General features: G+C 39.9%; 1 protein-coding gene across 7 annotated transcripts in view; it reads left to right on the forward strand.

Moving 5' to 3' along the window:
• Positions 1-16,827, forward strand: part of add3a (adducin 3 (gamma) a) — a 100,500-nt gene that overhangs the window by 77,008 nt on the left and 6,665 nt on the right. For 4 of the 7 annotated variants that reach the window (XM_084416686.1, XM_084416687.1, XM_084416688.1 and 1 more), the window contains 12 exons: positions 1,595-1,733; positions 3,298-3,449; positions 3,939-4,019; positions 10,526-10,675; positions 10,805-10,948; positions 11,081-11,179; positions 11,650-11,823; positions 12,620-12,871; positions 13,437-13,553; positions 15,009-15,092; positions 15,626-15,749; positions 16,462-16,551. In XM_084416686.1, the coding sequence (XP_084272812.1) occupies positions 1,595-1,733; positions 3,298-3,449; positions 3,939-4,019; positions 10,526-10,675; positions 10,805-10,948; positions 11,081-11,179; positions 11,650-11,823; positions 12,620-12,871; positions 13,437-13,553; positions 15,009-15,092; positions 15,626-15,749; positions 16,462-16,551 (1,606 nt within the window). The remainder of the gene's footprint in view (positions 1-1,594; positions 1,734-3,297; positions 3,450-3,938; positions 4,020-10,525; positions 10,676-10,804; positions 10,949-11,080; positions 11,180-11,649; positions 11,824-12,619; positions 12,872-13,436; positions 13,554-15,008; positions 15,093-15,625; positions 15,750-16,461; positions 16,552-16,827) is intronic. The other 3 variants (XM_084416690.1, XM_084416691.1, XM_084416689.1) reach the window with 1 other exon arrangement.

A 16,827-nucleotide genomic window follows, 5' to 3' on the forward strand; every position in this document is an offset into this window, starting at 1 on the left:
TTATTTCGGCTCCCATGTTGACAGGTAGCACACTGCCTGCGTGACACGTGCCCGAGCCGCGCGGAAAACGCGTGCATGCTAGAAATAGAACCAACGCCTATTTTTCACGCGACACGCAAGCGTGTTGTAAGCGTTTCCAGGCAAAATAGTATAGGAAAATATGTTTCTATGTAATTTTGACACGAATACATATTAATAAATGACATTTTGATGTTTGAAAGTCTCTAGGTTTTGACATAAATGCAGATATAAATGTCATTTAAAAAAAGATGATCGATTTTCAAATATTGCACCTCTCAATACAGAACGAAATATTCTGTAGCCTATTTTGCCGTCAACACTGCCGACGTCTTTGCTGCTATATATTTATGCTTAACATGAAGTATAGGCCTTCCACAACTCTCTCCCCATATGTCAAATATATCACCAATGAGGCTTATCATATGTTACCAATATTAAACATAGTTTAATATAATCGCTGTTCATATTTTTATTCAAAGTGCATAATCAAGATAAAGTTATTACCGGTAACTCTTATGTTTATTATGATAACTGAGATAATGCTGCTAAATTTATTTATTTTTTTACCTTGAATGTCATTGCTCTAATTTATTTTTTATATTTTATATTTTGTTCAAATGTTTAATATATCTGCTGTTCATATGTTCATCTATTAGTGTGTTGTATGATTAGAATGTTGTCCCGGTTTTAAAATAAAGCAAAGCAATGATATTTGAGAGTGTTTCTCCCTTTTCAGGAAAAGTATCGAAATCGCAATTCTTGACTTATCCGATCGATATCGAAACAATAATTTTGGTATCGTGACAACACTAGAGCCTAAGCTCTTTTCAATAAAATCCATGTCGTTTATATCAGATCATTTTAGAATACAGTATAGGATGTACCGAATGTTCTTCAGTTTTATGCAAAACAGAAATGCGACAAATAGAATATCATATCTCTTGTCATATGGCCAAAAATAAATGCCAAAAAAAGCTTTTTTGCATAGTTGTGCTTGACATGAAAACTGTAACAATGTATCTTACAATGTAACACGATGTAACCTTGCTCTCACTTGAAATGTGTTCCCACATTAAGTCCTTGAATTTGAGGCATTTGGACCTGGAAAGTCCTTGAAAGGTCTTTGAATTTGAAGTTAACTAAGGTGTGGGAACCCCGGGGGTGTGGTAGATCCCCCAAAACTACTAGGAGCAGGCGTGTTACGGATATGTGGTGGGTGAGGGTCACAATATTTATAGGTATTTATCAATGATATTGTCGGGATTTTCTATTTACAAAAAAGAAAGCTAATTGCCTGCACAGAATATGATAGCATTAAAATATAACAATATGTAACGACAAAGTTAAAAGTGGCTTCATAAATTAATTAAAAACATAAAAAAAACACACCTTACGCATAATGGCAGGGGAAACGCTGTGAATGATTTCCTTCTTTAAACATTGAAAATACATTTTCGTGGTTCCAATGGACTTGAGGGATTTTGGATATAACCAAAGCCTTTAAGACGGTGAGATGTTGCTTTCATTACCGTGTGTGAGACATCTCTAATCTCATGCTTGCTTTCTCTTTCAGGCATTTAAAGATGAGCTGGAGGGAATGATCCAGGAACAGATGAACAAGGGGAATAACCCAACAGGACTGCTCGCTCTGCGGCAGATCGCAGACTTCTTCATGACCAGCTCCTTAGCCGGTTTCTCCACCTCCCCCCTCAGTGAGTATCGGCGTGGTGCGGCTCATCTCCACTGCAACAGACTGCATCAGAGACTCCTCCACCTGTTCAGAGTTATACAGTTCAATTCCAATATTCATTTGCCATTTACGTATAAAGCACATTTAAAAACGACCAAAAGTGCTGTACATAAAAAAAAAAAACCCAAATGCAGTTACAAAAGGTTAAAAGCACAAGAGAAAAGATTAGGTTTTTTTTTTTAGCATACAGGTCGCTAAATAATAGCTGTTTCCATAAACAAACGTTGGAGGAAATACAACCAGCCAAGTCAAGAAAACGTTTGCATTCTTTTATCTCACTACTTCCTCCCTTATCACCGCATCCAGCTCTCCACACATGTGTCTGTTTTCTCTCTGTACTCTGCTATGCAGAACTAATCAGTGGAACGTCAGTGAACCCCTTTCAGTACTTACTGTACATTCAGAGCCTAAACCTCATAGGTGTCCGTAGACCATCCATAGGTCTAGAGCGTTTTCTTCAGCATATCATGGATAACTGGAACTGATATGTAGAAATAAGAGTTTTAATGTATACATAGTTCAAAATGCAAAGCTCCCTTCCCAGTTTGCCCAGTTTATTTATGACTGCGCCACATTTGCACGGATATATGAAGTCTGTTCAATGGAGATTTTGAAAGCAGTTCTCAATCTAACACTACACCTAGCTCCAGATTTATCCAGCTGGAGTTCCATAGAGTTCTGGAATATTCAGTCAAATGGAGTTCCGGAAAGAGTTCTCGAACATTTAGACTTCTGAAATGTTGTTGTCAACCGGAGCTCTAGAATGAGATCTGGGCTGCGTTTCCCAAAAGCATCATGAGCCCAAGTCCCCAAGAGTGTGGAGACCATTGCCACCAGTGTTCATTACAATAAAATCAAAATGCTTTTCGGAAATGTAGCACAGGATTGTTTAGTAAAGTGGAGTTCTGGATAGACTTGTGGAATGTTTAGCCATGTAGAGTTCTGTAATATACGTTGTCTGTGCTTTTATATAAAATGTGATTATTGTAGATGTGAAGAGCTTACTGTGTTTATTTTATGGCTGAATTTATTTCTCTTTTTTTTTTTTTTTTTTTTTTTTACTATTATTGGATTTCATAAATCTTCTTAGACCAGAATCCCTAAAGGTTATCAATAAGCTATGGTAAATTGATTTCAGGAATGATTTTAGCTGTATAAATTCAACCCAACTAAAACGTCTTTATTAGATTTCAGGCGTATCAGTGTTTCATGGACACTTCTAAGGTGTTATCAGTTAATCAGGACACACCACTGGCTTTATTTAGAGTCTGAGTTTGATCAGAATCAGGGTATTGATTTACACACCACTTCGTTGTCCATATTCCCACGAGAGCAGTAATAAAAATGTCAATTTCAAGTTGTGCGCTCAGGTGGCCTCACTCATTGATATCTAATAAACATCTTGATACATTTAAATACATGTTTAATTGAAGTCGGTCTTATTAAGTGGTTTAAAACTGTTAACACACAGCCATTTGTTTGTGTGTTTTTGACCTGTTCTTGAATTGTTCCCGGGTTTTCTCAAGGTTTGGGCATGGTGACCCCAATAAACGACATGTTCAGCATGGAGTCCAATACTATGGTGAAGGGAGAGAAACAGACCCGCTGCAAACTGGCCAGCCTCTACAGAATAGTGGACCTGTTCAGCTGGGCCCACTTCACAAGCTGTTACATTACAGTAAGGCATAGCTTTCTATCATTAATATTTGGTACCAAAGCTTAAATAATATAGTTGATTTTTTGTTAGTGTTTTAGAACAAGGAAATAAAAGTGAATGGCGTACATGGTGTTTCGCAATCCGTTCCTGCAGGCAATAAACATTATAGTTCCTCTAAGTAATCAGACACTCTCAGTGTAATTCATTGAGCCAAGTAGGTCTATAATCCTTCCATTCATTTAATCCCCCAAAAAATGTCATATTATACTATTATATTATTATTAAATTATACACAGCTACTTTTGAATGGCCGTCAATGGAGAAATATGCTATTTGTCATCATAATTTTGTAGTTACAGCATCTCTGCTCATGCTGATGTGCTAAAAAAGGGAAATATCCAAATTTTTGCATATATGGACGACTGTTGCTACGGATTTAAAGCACTTGTTCTAATTTGATCATGAGAAGAAAACCAGCTGCTTATTTGCGTTTTGTTTTTAACCTTGTAGGTTCGTGTCAGTAAGGAGCAGGATCATATCCTCATCATCCCCAGAGGGCTGTCCTTCGCCGAGGCCTCTGCGTCCAATCTGGTAAACAAACTGTCTGTCTCGCATTATCACAGCAGAGCCTGATAGCGGTTCTGGGAACGGCTTGAGCATCACGCCCACAGGGATGACGGGGTCACTTTGAGCTGTGACTTCAGCTCAAAATCACATTCCAGTGAGAATGAAAATAGATTCGATTCAGGCTTCAGTCGCTCTTGCTTTCGGAATTCATTTATCAGTTACATATTATGTTGATTAAATAATAAATGATTAATTACTGCTTCAGTTTTGATCAAATAGCTTGTTGGTTATATTTTATGCTGCTTTGGCTTAGTGGTGAAACAGCCTGTTTAAATTGAGACATTATTATTGCCCAGAGCTTAATAATAGTTGAAATGATACGTGTTTTTCTTTGTGTTTGGGAGTTAAGTCTGAAATGTGCCGTGCACAGAGGGAACGTGTGTTGGCAGACCTTGACTGAGCTCTCTGATCGTTGCCAATGTTTGACATGCGTAATCAGCCGGTTATTTCTTTGAAATCTCAGAGTGGGTTTTGGATCCGTACTAGCCTGTGTGTTCATGTCAGTCAGAGGCTTTTAGTGCCCTGTAGTTGTTCATGCTTATTTTTTTGTAATCGTATTGTGGTGGTTCTCAATCCTGGTCCTGGAAAACCCCTGCACTGAACATTTAGGATATTTCCCTAAGTAAACTCCAGTTTTGCACTAGAAAGTTCCTTCCCTGTCCAGTGTTTGTGCTATTTCTCTCCAGAAGTTAACAGATTTAAATGTCTTTGTACTTTTAAACTGGAGTTGCTGCAATTTGCTGCAAGGCTAGCACTAGCAAGCTAGTTTTGAAAGCATGAGAACCCACCCTCCCTTCAGAGCGTCTCCAAAGACACCCCTTCTTCAAAACACAGCAGAATCTGCAATGCCTCACAAGATACGCTAAACTACCTCATGTCTCAAAGCACATAACAGTACAATGATAATGAATGTAAACAACTTACAGAGCTCTTACTTGTACCACCTGACTGATGCAGATTAATTTCAGCATTGATAATGTTGACATAAACATAAATCCAAGTCTGTAGAACTTGGAACGTAGAACGTCACGGGTTACCATCGCATAATTGCGGCTATGACATGGCGTGAACGTAGCATGAGCTCGTTGTTTTGGTTCAGGAGGAACTTTAAAAGGCGGTTGCTGTTTTCGGTTGTGGTGCTCAGTGACTAACATCTGTCTACAACTCTGCATAGCCTTACAGAAAGTGGACTGAATGCAATGATTGAACGAAAATGTTTTGGTCCAGAGACTTCCACAGAAGATGTATATATACATGTTTTAATATTTGGACCACTTCTGTTATTGATTGCTATCAGGATGTGAAGATCATTTCAACCAGCATAACAAAAGCTTTTTTATCAACAACAAAAAAAGTCTACCCTACCTTTAACCCACACGAGTGTTCGTTAACGTGTGCGATTATTGTTGTTGTGTCTCCAGTAGTTTCATCTCTTCCATTCATTTTTAACTGTGAATTGAAACAAAGGTCTGGGACAGAGTTGCCACCTTGTGAACCAGCTAATTAGTGCAAAACAATTCAAGACGCATGTGTAAGCTGAGCGTACGCAGTATGTGTGTTTTAGACAAATCAAGCGTTGTAACAACATACATCCCCTAGTGAACACACCAAAACAAAGTACCTTTGGGCTTTTAGGACTCTGATAATCTTATCTGATGATCATATTGAGAATGGCTGGAGTAGTGGGTGATGGATAAAAACTAGGACTGTGCGATTAATCGAGATCGTAATAAAATCGCAACGTGAGCATGTGCGGTTTCTAAACCGCAGAAACCACAGTTACGACATGGATGAAAACATTATTGGGCTATACGAGGGCTGTCAATTACTACCTATTGCCAGAGCGCTGTCAAATTATGCTTTTACCACCACTTTAGCACAAAGCGCACATATCAATACAAGCATTCGCATCTGCACATTTACGCCCTTGCTAACAATTTGTTTCTGGCCTTAGATCTGCAGTCCTCAAGTTAGTTGGTGACAAACAGAACTTTCACTTTTGTGCGGTTTCCCTCCCGCCAGCGTAATAATGTGTTTTGACATGCTGCTCGTGGTGGATGCTGTTCTGACAAATTCCTGCCAATCAGGTGATTTAGTGCTGGAATGAATTTGTGAAGCACATTTGTCCTCCAGCCTGCAGCATTTATGACTCAGTGAACAGAATTGAAATCGCCTGAGGAGAGCAGTGGCAGTCTCTGCGTCTGACTTGCACTCTTGCGCTGGCTGATGCTGTTTTCAATGCTGCACTGTGCCGGATTGTGTTTGGGGTAGAGTTACGGCCACTGCCATGACAAACACATTTCTCACAGTCATGAAAAAATACACTCAGTCATTGTGTCGTTTCAGGATCGCGGCAGATTTCCTTGCTCTTGCACTCTTGGTCATGTATAATAGGCTTTAATAGGTGCCATTGACCTTTTATTTATGGATCAAAGCCAGTACCGGTTTGTCCAGTTTCTGTTTGTGTGGACTGTGTGTTTTAGACAGTGAGAGTTAGATAAAGCCCGGTCTCTTTTGCATAGTCGGATATACAGGATTTTTTTTTTTTTTTATCTGTGTGTGTAAGAGAGAGAGATCTCGGTGTTGCTGACACCGTCATTCAGAGCTCCTGTTCTCCGCTTCTGTGGGCGTGGCTGTGGCTTTGTGCCCGCTGGAATGAGGCCAGCAATCTGGGTCACAGTTTTATTAGCCCCCTCCATGTGATCAGTCACTTTCACACTCTCTCTCTTGTACACTTATTAGTGCTCTAAGCCCCTTAGCAGAGAAGAATATGATGAGAAGAGACTGTCATGACTCAGGACTAGGGTGTTGTGTGTAGTCAAAAGAGCCAAGTCTTCATGATATTCTGATCGGTAGATGTGGCTTTGCCTCTATCCTTTGAAGTGATTTAAACAAAAAACCTTATTTGGGGTCATTTTTAAGTTGCCTGCCAGTGCCTGCATTTTTGATCATGTTCACAAAACTTGTAAATATGTAAATAGTCAATATATCAAAAGAACAAAGCGTCTGCTTTTAAACAACAACAACAAAAAGATCCTAGCTTCATTCATTCTTTAATCAACACTTGAAAGTTTCATTTAAAAAAACAACAACATTTGAACAAAAAAAAGGAAATCATGTTTTTGTCAAAGACTTGGTTCTGATCGGATTCAGAATGACGATCGAAACATGAATTATCGGAGATTGAGTCCATCAACACCCCCAAAGCTTGCACAGTCCTATACCTCTTTGTGGGTTTCCACATTTCATACGGTAATGTTAGGCAGTTTTGATGTATGTGCTCTTGATTGTTTGATTGCATTAGCTAACTTGTGCGTAAACAACTATTTACGCAGATCATCAGTAGGGTGGTCCTTATCAAGTCCAATTTTTTTTTTGTGCAAAATGTTAGTGTCAACCTCTTAAACTGTTCCTTTTAACTTCAAAATTGGAAATATTGGCAAAAATGTTGACAAAAAAAAAGATATTTAGAGGTAGCTCAATCATGTGGAAGATTGCCTATGTTAAGCTGTGCGGCGTTATTGTGATATGCAAGTAATATTAAAAGTTACTGCAAATGAACTACATTTTATTGAAATCAGAGCAACTCTGACATGACAACAATGACAACAATCTAAAAAAAGCACAAAGTTTTCAACAATCCCTCATTTCTGATGCTCAGCAGCCAGTGTTGACTTTTTGCAGTCTGGATAGATCCGTCGGTGATCTTCCACCACATAAAGGAGAAACTGCAATTGTTCTTCAGAGTGTGTGAGATAGCCATTGTATTCTTGAATCAGAGCCACTCCTCTCTCGACTACTTTCATTGCATGTATGGTTGCCTGTGCCTCCTGATAATCTGCCAAAGTTCCGGGTCAATTTCAAGGAACGTAATGTAATTTTTTAAACCAAAAAATGTGCTCTAAACCCAAACAATAACCAAGGTGATCATCAATAGAAATATGTATTGATTCCATCAGGAAAGGTAAATCTGCTAAAACAGGTCATGGATGGATTAATTTGGATTTAGTTTCTACAATAAGCAAACTGAGATATGCATCTAAAATACATATTTAGGAATATATGGAGCATATGGAATATGTGGAGATTCTTTTGGAATTTTACTAGCCAGGTACAATACCAATTCAAATGATCGTTTTTAACAAAAATCATCAAAATCTCAGAAAGTTTAAAGCTATTGAGCTACCAGTAATTATTATGTTACTGCCATAAAAATTGGCATGCTGTATTTTCTTATATAAAGGAACAATTTGAAGGGTTAAGAGCATGACAATTGCAGACTTTAAAAATAAGGACCACCCTAATCATCATCTTCACTCGTTTTTGGATCCGAAGATGCTGTTCTATTTCAGAAGATGCGTAACAGCGCCCCCTATCATATAACAGTGAAAACACAGATTGCCATACGTACTTCTGAATGGCAGGGAAGCGTTGTCATAAATGACGGAAAGTCTCGCCTATGGTGGGGAAAGAGTTAATGTCAATAGCGCGAACTCTCCAGGATGGTTTACACACCAACGTTTAATAGTACTTAGGGTGATGGTGCGGTCATGCTAGTGAATTTTATTTTATTATTGTGCTCTAAAAAAGGTCTATGATCTATTTTTAATTAGTCTACTGATGTCTGAAGCACAGCTCACACACAAGTCACTTTCAAACCAAGCAGCTTTCTGTTAGTCTCAAGCATTTCAGATGTTTTCTGAAAACATCATTTTCGTCCACGAAATGATAAATGTCACCCACCTAGAGGAGTGTGTTCAAATTCCTAACCACAATGTTGATGATTGTTTTGCTAAAGCAAGCTTTTGCTGTTACATAATGTGGCATGAGATTTCATGTCTGTGAAGCAACTGCTGTGAACCGTTCCAAATGTTCGTGTAACAGGAAATTGCAACTTGTAACTTTTGTTTTTTTTGCCTGTTAATTGCACTGTTAAATGTTTTTCACTCCACAAAAATAATCAGTTATGATGAATATAATCATGTGTTTATATTGGACTATTTTACAGCAAAAGTGACCACACATACTGATCAAAGCATGTACTCTTACCATTCATTACTTGATAAACAAAGAGAGCTACAAGTCTCTTCAAATCGGATGAGAGATTTTGCCAGGTTCCTGACTCCTCTTGAGAGAACTGTTAGGTCTTGTTTCAGTCCATTAGCATTAGTGTGGTGGCATAATACAGCAGATATGTCTATCTTAGAAGAGAACCAGCTTCCTGTGGCCAGTTTAATAGTCAATATGCAACCGATGAAGAAAGAATAGCGTGAGATAGATGTCAAATCTGTCATGTGATATTAGTGGCCGTGTGTAAACGTGATCCGTCACTCAGAGCTCTTTAGCAGAGCAGTGGTACTGTGTGTTTATTTTGAGCTGGTAGTGATATGGGGTGCGGCATCGACAGGCATGTGAAGGGCATGTTAGGAGGCTTGTTACAGGACCAGCATGTGATGCAATTCAATATTTAATTAGACACGCACAAGCATCTTCTTTCACTTCCCATGACAAAAACAACACACGCAACCAATGATTTCAATGAGTCATTTATAGATGATAAATCTACCATTGAAATGTTTGAGGTTGGTAAGATTTTTTGTTTTTATGTTTTTGAAAGTCTCTTATGTTCACCAAGGCTGCATTTATTTGATCATGTATACAGTAAAAACAGTAATGTTAGATATTATTACAGTTTAAAATAACTGTTTTCTATTTGGAAATATAGGCTAATTTATGCCTGTGATCAAAGCTGAATTTCCAGCATCATTACTCCAGTCTTCAGTGTCACATGATCCTTCAGAAATCATTCTGATATGCTCATTTGCCGCTCAAGAAACATTTATTATTATTATAAATGTTGAAAACAGTTGTCCTGCTTAATATTTTTGTGGAAATTCAGGTTTGATGAATAGAAAGTTTAAAAAAACACACAAAAAAACAGCATTTATCTGATATAGAAAATCTTTTGTAAAATTATAAATGCCTTTACTGGTTTGATCTGTTTAGATGCACGCGTGCTGAATAAAAGTATCCATTTCTGTCTTTCAAAAAACAAAAAAATCTTACCAACCCCAAACTTTTGAACGGTAGTGTAAATGTAAAGCTTAATTAAGCTGTAAACTTCCTGGATTTTTTCCCCCACCAATGGTCATCCTCTATCGAGGTTACCAGGAAATGGGCGCTTATTAAAAGCATTAACCGAATCATCCACCGGTGCTCAGTTTATCTTCGAAGACGGTTCCTTCCTGATTAGGCGTACGATGTCAAATGAGGGAATGTGTTGGACACTGTAGAGAAGGGAATAAAGACCTATAGTCTGTGTATTGATACTTCTGGTTTGTTTATTAATAAGCACTCGGATAGGAGTAATCAGATGCTGTCTCTGCTCTAATATAATTTTTGTATACATCTGTTTTAGGTGATCATAAACTACATTATAAGCCACATTATGTGTTTCTTTCGTTCTCCAGGTAAAGGTGAACATCCTCGGTGACGTGATCGATCAGGGCTCCACCAACCTGCAGATCGACCCGGACGGCTTCAGCCCTCACGCTGCCATCTACTCCATGAGACCCGACGTGCGCTGCATCATTCACATACGCACACCGGCCACGGCTGCTGTGAGTGTCCGCCCAGTTATATCAGCTTCACATGCACTATCACCCCAAAAAAAAATTGTAAAATGTTTATTTCAAAGACTGTTTATTTTATATCGCCATGACTTGCGTAAATCTCTTCTGTTATGTCAGGTGTCGTCTATGAAGTGCGGCCTGCTGCCCATCTCTCAGGAGTCTCTGATCCTGGGGGACATTGCCTACTACAACTACCAAGGCAGTCTGGATGAGCCAGATGAGCGCCTGGAGCTCCAGAAAGCCCTCGGGCCGTCAACGAAGGTAAACAACCTTGCCACAATTCAATACCCAGAGACAGTTGCATGATGAAAGTGAGTATGAAAGCGAAAAAATCCAGTACGTTTGTAAATGTGCCAGATATTTTTCTCAGATCTGTGTATGTGTGTGTTGCAGGTGTTGGTTTTAAGGAATCATGGGGTTGTAGCTCTCGGAGAGACCATTGAAGAGGCCTTTCACTACATCTACAACGCTCAACTGGCCTGTGAAATTCAGGTAAAATGCTCATGATGCTGGGTAATGCTTTTTTAAAACGGTTTTGGGTGATGTTTTTATAACATACACAAATACACACGGCTAACAGAACGTCAGGTGCTCTTTGGCATATTTTGGTAGCTGTGGTTCAAAAAAAACAAAAACGGATCGCCTCACTTCAGAAGGCCTTTATTAACCCCCTTGAGTCGTATGGATTACTTTTATGATGGATGGATGCACTTTTTGGGCTTAAAAATCCAAGATACTATTAATTCCCTTGATAAAGAGATATATTTTTTTTATATATCTCTGATTGTGTTTGGCTGAAAGAAGGAAGTCATACACACCTAGGATGGTTTGAGGGCAAGTAAATTATGGGATAATCCCCCCCCAAAAAAGTTTTCACCCTTTATGCAAGCTAAATGTTAAACTGCGCTTCATTTCTGCAAAATGTTGTGCCGTGGATGTCTGACGTGGTTCTGTCTCTCTAGGTGAATGCGTTCTCATGCGCTGGAGGAGTGGAGAACCTGATCGTGTTGGATCTGGAGAAGTTTAAACCTCGTACACAGGGGGTGGCAGAAGCCGGGGTCAACATGGGCTCTCAGCACAAGTGGAGGGTGGGAGAGCTGGAGTTCGAGTCGCTCATGAGAATGCTGGACAACCTGGTAAGTTTGTGTGAGACTCAAATACGGTTACAATGAGCTCTGTGCCAATCATCTCCCAGTGTGATACAGAAACAGGATTTGAACTCTGCTTTGGCCCATCGATCGTGCCAAGTGTGAAAACAGCCAAAAGCGTTCGCTAAATGACTACTTACTACTAGTCCAGCTGTGTTTGAGAGGAATAATCACAGCGGAAAGACTGGAAAATCACTTCTTTTAGCCTATTTCTTTCCCCGCTCCCCTTCCTCTCCTATTAAGCAGACAAAAGGAGACTAACGTAAAGAGAGAGACAAACCGGAGTTGAAAAGCACATCTCTTTCCTCTTCTTTCTGTCCATGTCTTTCTCCAGCTGTGCAGACCGCGCTGTTTTCTCTCTCTGTCCGTATGAGATAGGGAAGAATGCAGGCATGTGGAAAGTGTTTTCTCAGCCGAGGCAGAAGAATGGAGTGATGTGGAAGATGATAATGATATGGTGCGTCGCTCAGTGAGCCACCATTACCCGCTTCCAGTGAAGCACTATGTTTTTCCCACTTATGCTGGAGAGTTTCAGGATATGGTTACAGAATGCGCTTGAAATGCAGATGTACTTTAAAGACTATCGTTTGTAGTCGACTTTTCGTGCACCTTCTGCAAAGTCGAGTTTTCAAGCAGTGGCTCATTATATAAACCTATTCAAAGGGTTGAAGCTCATTCATAAAAGGCCTTTGATTCGCTGAAGGCAATGAAATGATTTAAGAATAGGTCTCATCCTTATATCATATGTAGTTGTTTTTATTTAATGTAATCTATTTACTTCCAGGGTTACAGGACAGGCTACACGTACCGGCACCCCATCGTGCGGGAGAAGCCACGACACAAGAGCGAAGTGGAGATTCCCGCCACAGTGACGGCGTTCATGTTCGATGACGACGACACTCCACGTTTCCCTCTGAAGTTGCTGCAGCAGCGACAGCAGAGAGAGAAAACACGCTGGCTCAATTCACCCAACTGCTACATGAAGGTGAACGTGTCGGACGGGGCTAGCGAGGAGAACGGACGCACTAAGACCATGGTGAGGCTCAGGGCCATCTCTGTTATGGTGCTCTGAGATCTTGTTTTTGAAAGCCTTGCATGCTAAAAGGAAAAAGCGGAAAGTCCTCAGGTGGATTTTGTGGAAGAGCAAAGCATGTGGTTATTTCCTGGGCATACCTGACGCTCTAGCTGCAGACAAAACTCATATTTCTGTTGTCATCACAGATAAACTTTTGAAGCCTCATAACTTCAGTCAGCCGTCTGGAGGACGCCGCTGTCTTCAAGGCTGATTCCAAATGAACACAGTTCGCTACTGACCTCTAGTGGTCGAGGCTTTAGTATTACAACTTTGGCTGCGTTATCACCAAGAGCAAAATGTCAACCGTAGCTAAAAAGTCTAGAAAGCTCAGACTGTACTTTTGTGCAAATGATTTCATGGCAAAAATTTGTACTTGAGAAAATTTTTGGTTGCAACTCTTTTGGCCTAGACTTTACGTCGACTCTGAATGGCCGCAGAGGACTTTATCCTTCTAAACAAATCTCAAGTCTGTATTTGTTTTCTTGAATTCTGTCCTAAATCTCTTTCTTTTACTCTATCTCTGCAGTGGATGAAGTCAGATGATGGCGGTAACACCAGCGGGACTCCGATCCGCATTGAAGATCCCAACCAGTTTGTTCCTCTGAACACAAACCCCAGTGACGTTCTGCAAAGGAGAAATAAGGTGAGTTGTGTGTGCGATCAGATGGTTTATCATTGAGCCAAGATGCAGAAGTCATCACAGGCAGGCAAACTTCCATAGTAGGGGTCGGAAACTACAACTAATGTAATTTTTGCGTTCCGTGAATGTGTTTCTATGACTTGAAGAAACAAATATTGCGAGATTTGATTGTTTGTCAGAAGAGAGTAGGGATGTTAACCGATGACCAGTTGACCGTATCAACGTTAACCGATCAAAGTTGTCGGTAGTCGGTAAAAAAAAAAGAAAAAAAAGTGATCTCTAAATCAGGCTATTATAGACAGTGGACTAAACGCTACTACAGTTAGCCATCTCATTCCAAGATCTTTTTGTGTGAAGTGAACAAATCCCTCACACTCAATTTTTCATAACTCGCCTGTTTGTACTTAATAAAACCAATAAAAACATTTGGCGCGAGGTCGCAGCGTTTGGGTTCGCGCGCTCACAAGGTTTGCGAAAAGTAAAGTCTATACAGGCTAAAACACTCGAGGTTAGAGCCAGGGCAGACGACAGGATGAAGCGTGCAAAGAAAAGTAGTGTGTGGGACCATTTCACCAAAAAGAATGACACAGATGTAAGTTGCAACTTGTGTGATACAGTGCTTAAATACAGTAGTAGCACATCATCTATGATGTATCACCTGAAAACGCGACACCCGCAAACCTCTTCGGGTGAGAAAGGTAGCCAAAGCCAACCTACCGTGTCATCTATGCTAGCTGGTAGGAAATGTGACAAACAGCGCTCAGAGACTATTACCCAAAAGATATGCGGAATGATTGAAAAAGACATGCTGCCCCTTGACTCGGAGCTGTCATTTTCTTAAATGAGCCGCGGCAGTGTTTCAAATGAGCTTCTAACGCTAGACAAACGCCTTTATTTTCAACGCGATCACCTTGTCAACGTGTCATCGGAGCCAAGGAGCCATCGATTACATACAAGCTCCTCGGCGCCGCGTTTGCGGGACTCATGTTTCGCGCTGTAGGGGATTTAAAAAAAGTGACGTGAGTGGAAGGGCGGCGGTGTGTGTGTGAGCGGGAGGCAGAGCGGCAGAGAGATGCGACAGAGTTGCGAAATTGCAGGCGCGGCTCGAAATGGCTGTTATTTCAAATAGCGTAGCATATTTTAAACTAATCGGTTAACCGGTTTCAACCGGCTAATGAGGCTCGGTGGTCGGTCAAGAAAATGTTTAGTTTTTGCCATCCCTAGAAGAGAGAAAGATGTCCTTCATCTTGTATTAGAAACGCACATCAGCGCTAATTAGCTTTATGTCAAGGTAATATAACACACGTTTGATGTTATAAACGTACATTACCAATTTATAATATAAAAATATGCATTTTGCTAGATTTACAAAGCTAAAAACTGGAAACACATCAGACCCTTATTCACCATTTCTTCGATGTCACTGGGTTTTAAACCGCTTTCCTGTGATCTTTTCAGATTCGCGAGCAGAACCGGTTTGATATGATGACAGCAGGACCGCAATCACAGCGGCTGGCAGGGATTGTGGTGGAAAGACCGCCGGTGAGTGTCAGAACCACATTTTCATAAATCATGTGTGAATCCTGAACGGTCAAGCAAGGGTAGCACAGACATCTGCGTCACTAGGTGGCGCCAGATCCCCTCAGAGACGGATGAACAGCGTGAGCCGTGTCAGTTGTGTTGGTCAAATTAGCATCAGCATGTGGGGCTAAGGATATTTTAAAGCAGGATATTTTATGAAGCTCTGTTTTTCTCTTTAAGGGACAGTCGCCAGTTAAGGTAAAATCCCGGGGTGTTTTGTTTGTCGTTGTGTTGAAAACAATCACGATTTTGAGTTTTGAAATGTCTGCATGAGGTCACTGTTATATTTGTAGTTTTGGATTTGCAGTGTTCCTACTTCATTTTTTTGTTTTAATATTAGAGGATTTGTGACACTTTTTGCTTTTGAATGCTCAATGATTAACATGCCTGATGGTCTGTGTGTTTGAGTCGTTTTTGTCGTCGTTGTGACTCATTTCATAACCGAGGTGCAATTCTAGTGTCTTATTTTTGTGTTCTCTGCTCTGCCCACGCAGCCGTACATGGGCGATGGTGAGGAACAAATGGCCCCTCTTCCTCCAAACCCCTTTAGCGACCAGATCGAGAAAGAGATGAACGACTACCAGAAGAGGGTAGAACAACAGCACCTCGGATTAGACGGTAAAGCACGCTCCACCTTACACTACAAATTAACACTTTTTATTCAGCAAAGATGCATTAAATTAATCAAAAGTGACTGTAAAGACATTTTTAATGTTAAAAAAGATTTTTATTTCAAATAAAGGCTTTGTACTTTCTATTCATCAAAGAATCCTGCAATAAAAATGTAAATAACTGTTTTTAACATTGAAAATAATGAGAAATGTTTCTTGATCAAATAATCATATCAGAATGATTTCTGAAGGATCATGTGACACTGAAGACTGGAGTAAAGATGCTGAAAATTCAGCTTTGATCACAAAAATAAATTATATTTTACAATATATTCAAATAGAAAACAGTTATTTAACTGTAATATTTCTTTCAAAAACATACAAAAACAATCTTTCCAACCCAAATCTTTTGAACATTACCTTCCAAAATAGTGCAAATGAATAAAGACCGCTGAGATGCATGACACCTCTTTTCTTTTAAGAGCACCTCACTTCCTGTTCCCCATGTCACTTATATATGACCCAGTCAATGCTAATGTTGTAACTCACTGCCCCTTATAGCTAAAAATCAATACCGTGTGACTTGCACAGAACTAACATGAAGAAAACATGAAGCTGTCTTACAGCTGTGACAATGTCCTTGCATGCTAACCTGTCTACTTCTCTAACTGTGTGTCTCCCTGCCTGACTGTCTGTTCACTAACCAACTCACTCTGCAGATGAAGAGCAGCTCACGTCAGACGACGCTTCCACACTCTCTCAGTCAGTGTCCCAAACTCAGTCTCCTCACAACACTCCAGCCAAAGAAGGTATAACGCCCTGAAAGAGCCGGCTGTCTCACTCGACTACAACTCGCAGTATTCGTGAGAATATCACGTCAGTATTAGCAGCGATTGTTTAGCAGGCTAGCTGGGTACAAGAAAACACAGGCAGTGAGATTCATTATATTGTAACATGCAGATTATGACTAATTTAATAGTGGTTCATTTTCATAGGTTAGTCTGGATTGCTTTCGTGCCGGTTGTGTGAATCGTATTGCAGTGCACATCAGTGTTGTTGTTGTTAAATAAAACTATAAAAATTGT

This window comes from Rutilus rutilus (genome assembly GCF_951802725.1).
Source record: "Rutilus rutilus genome assembly, chromosome: 8".
Taxonomy (NCBI): Eukaryota; Metazoa; Chordata; class Actinopteri; order Cypriniformes; family Leuciscidae; genus Rutilus; species Rutilus rutilus.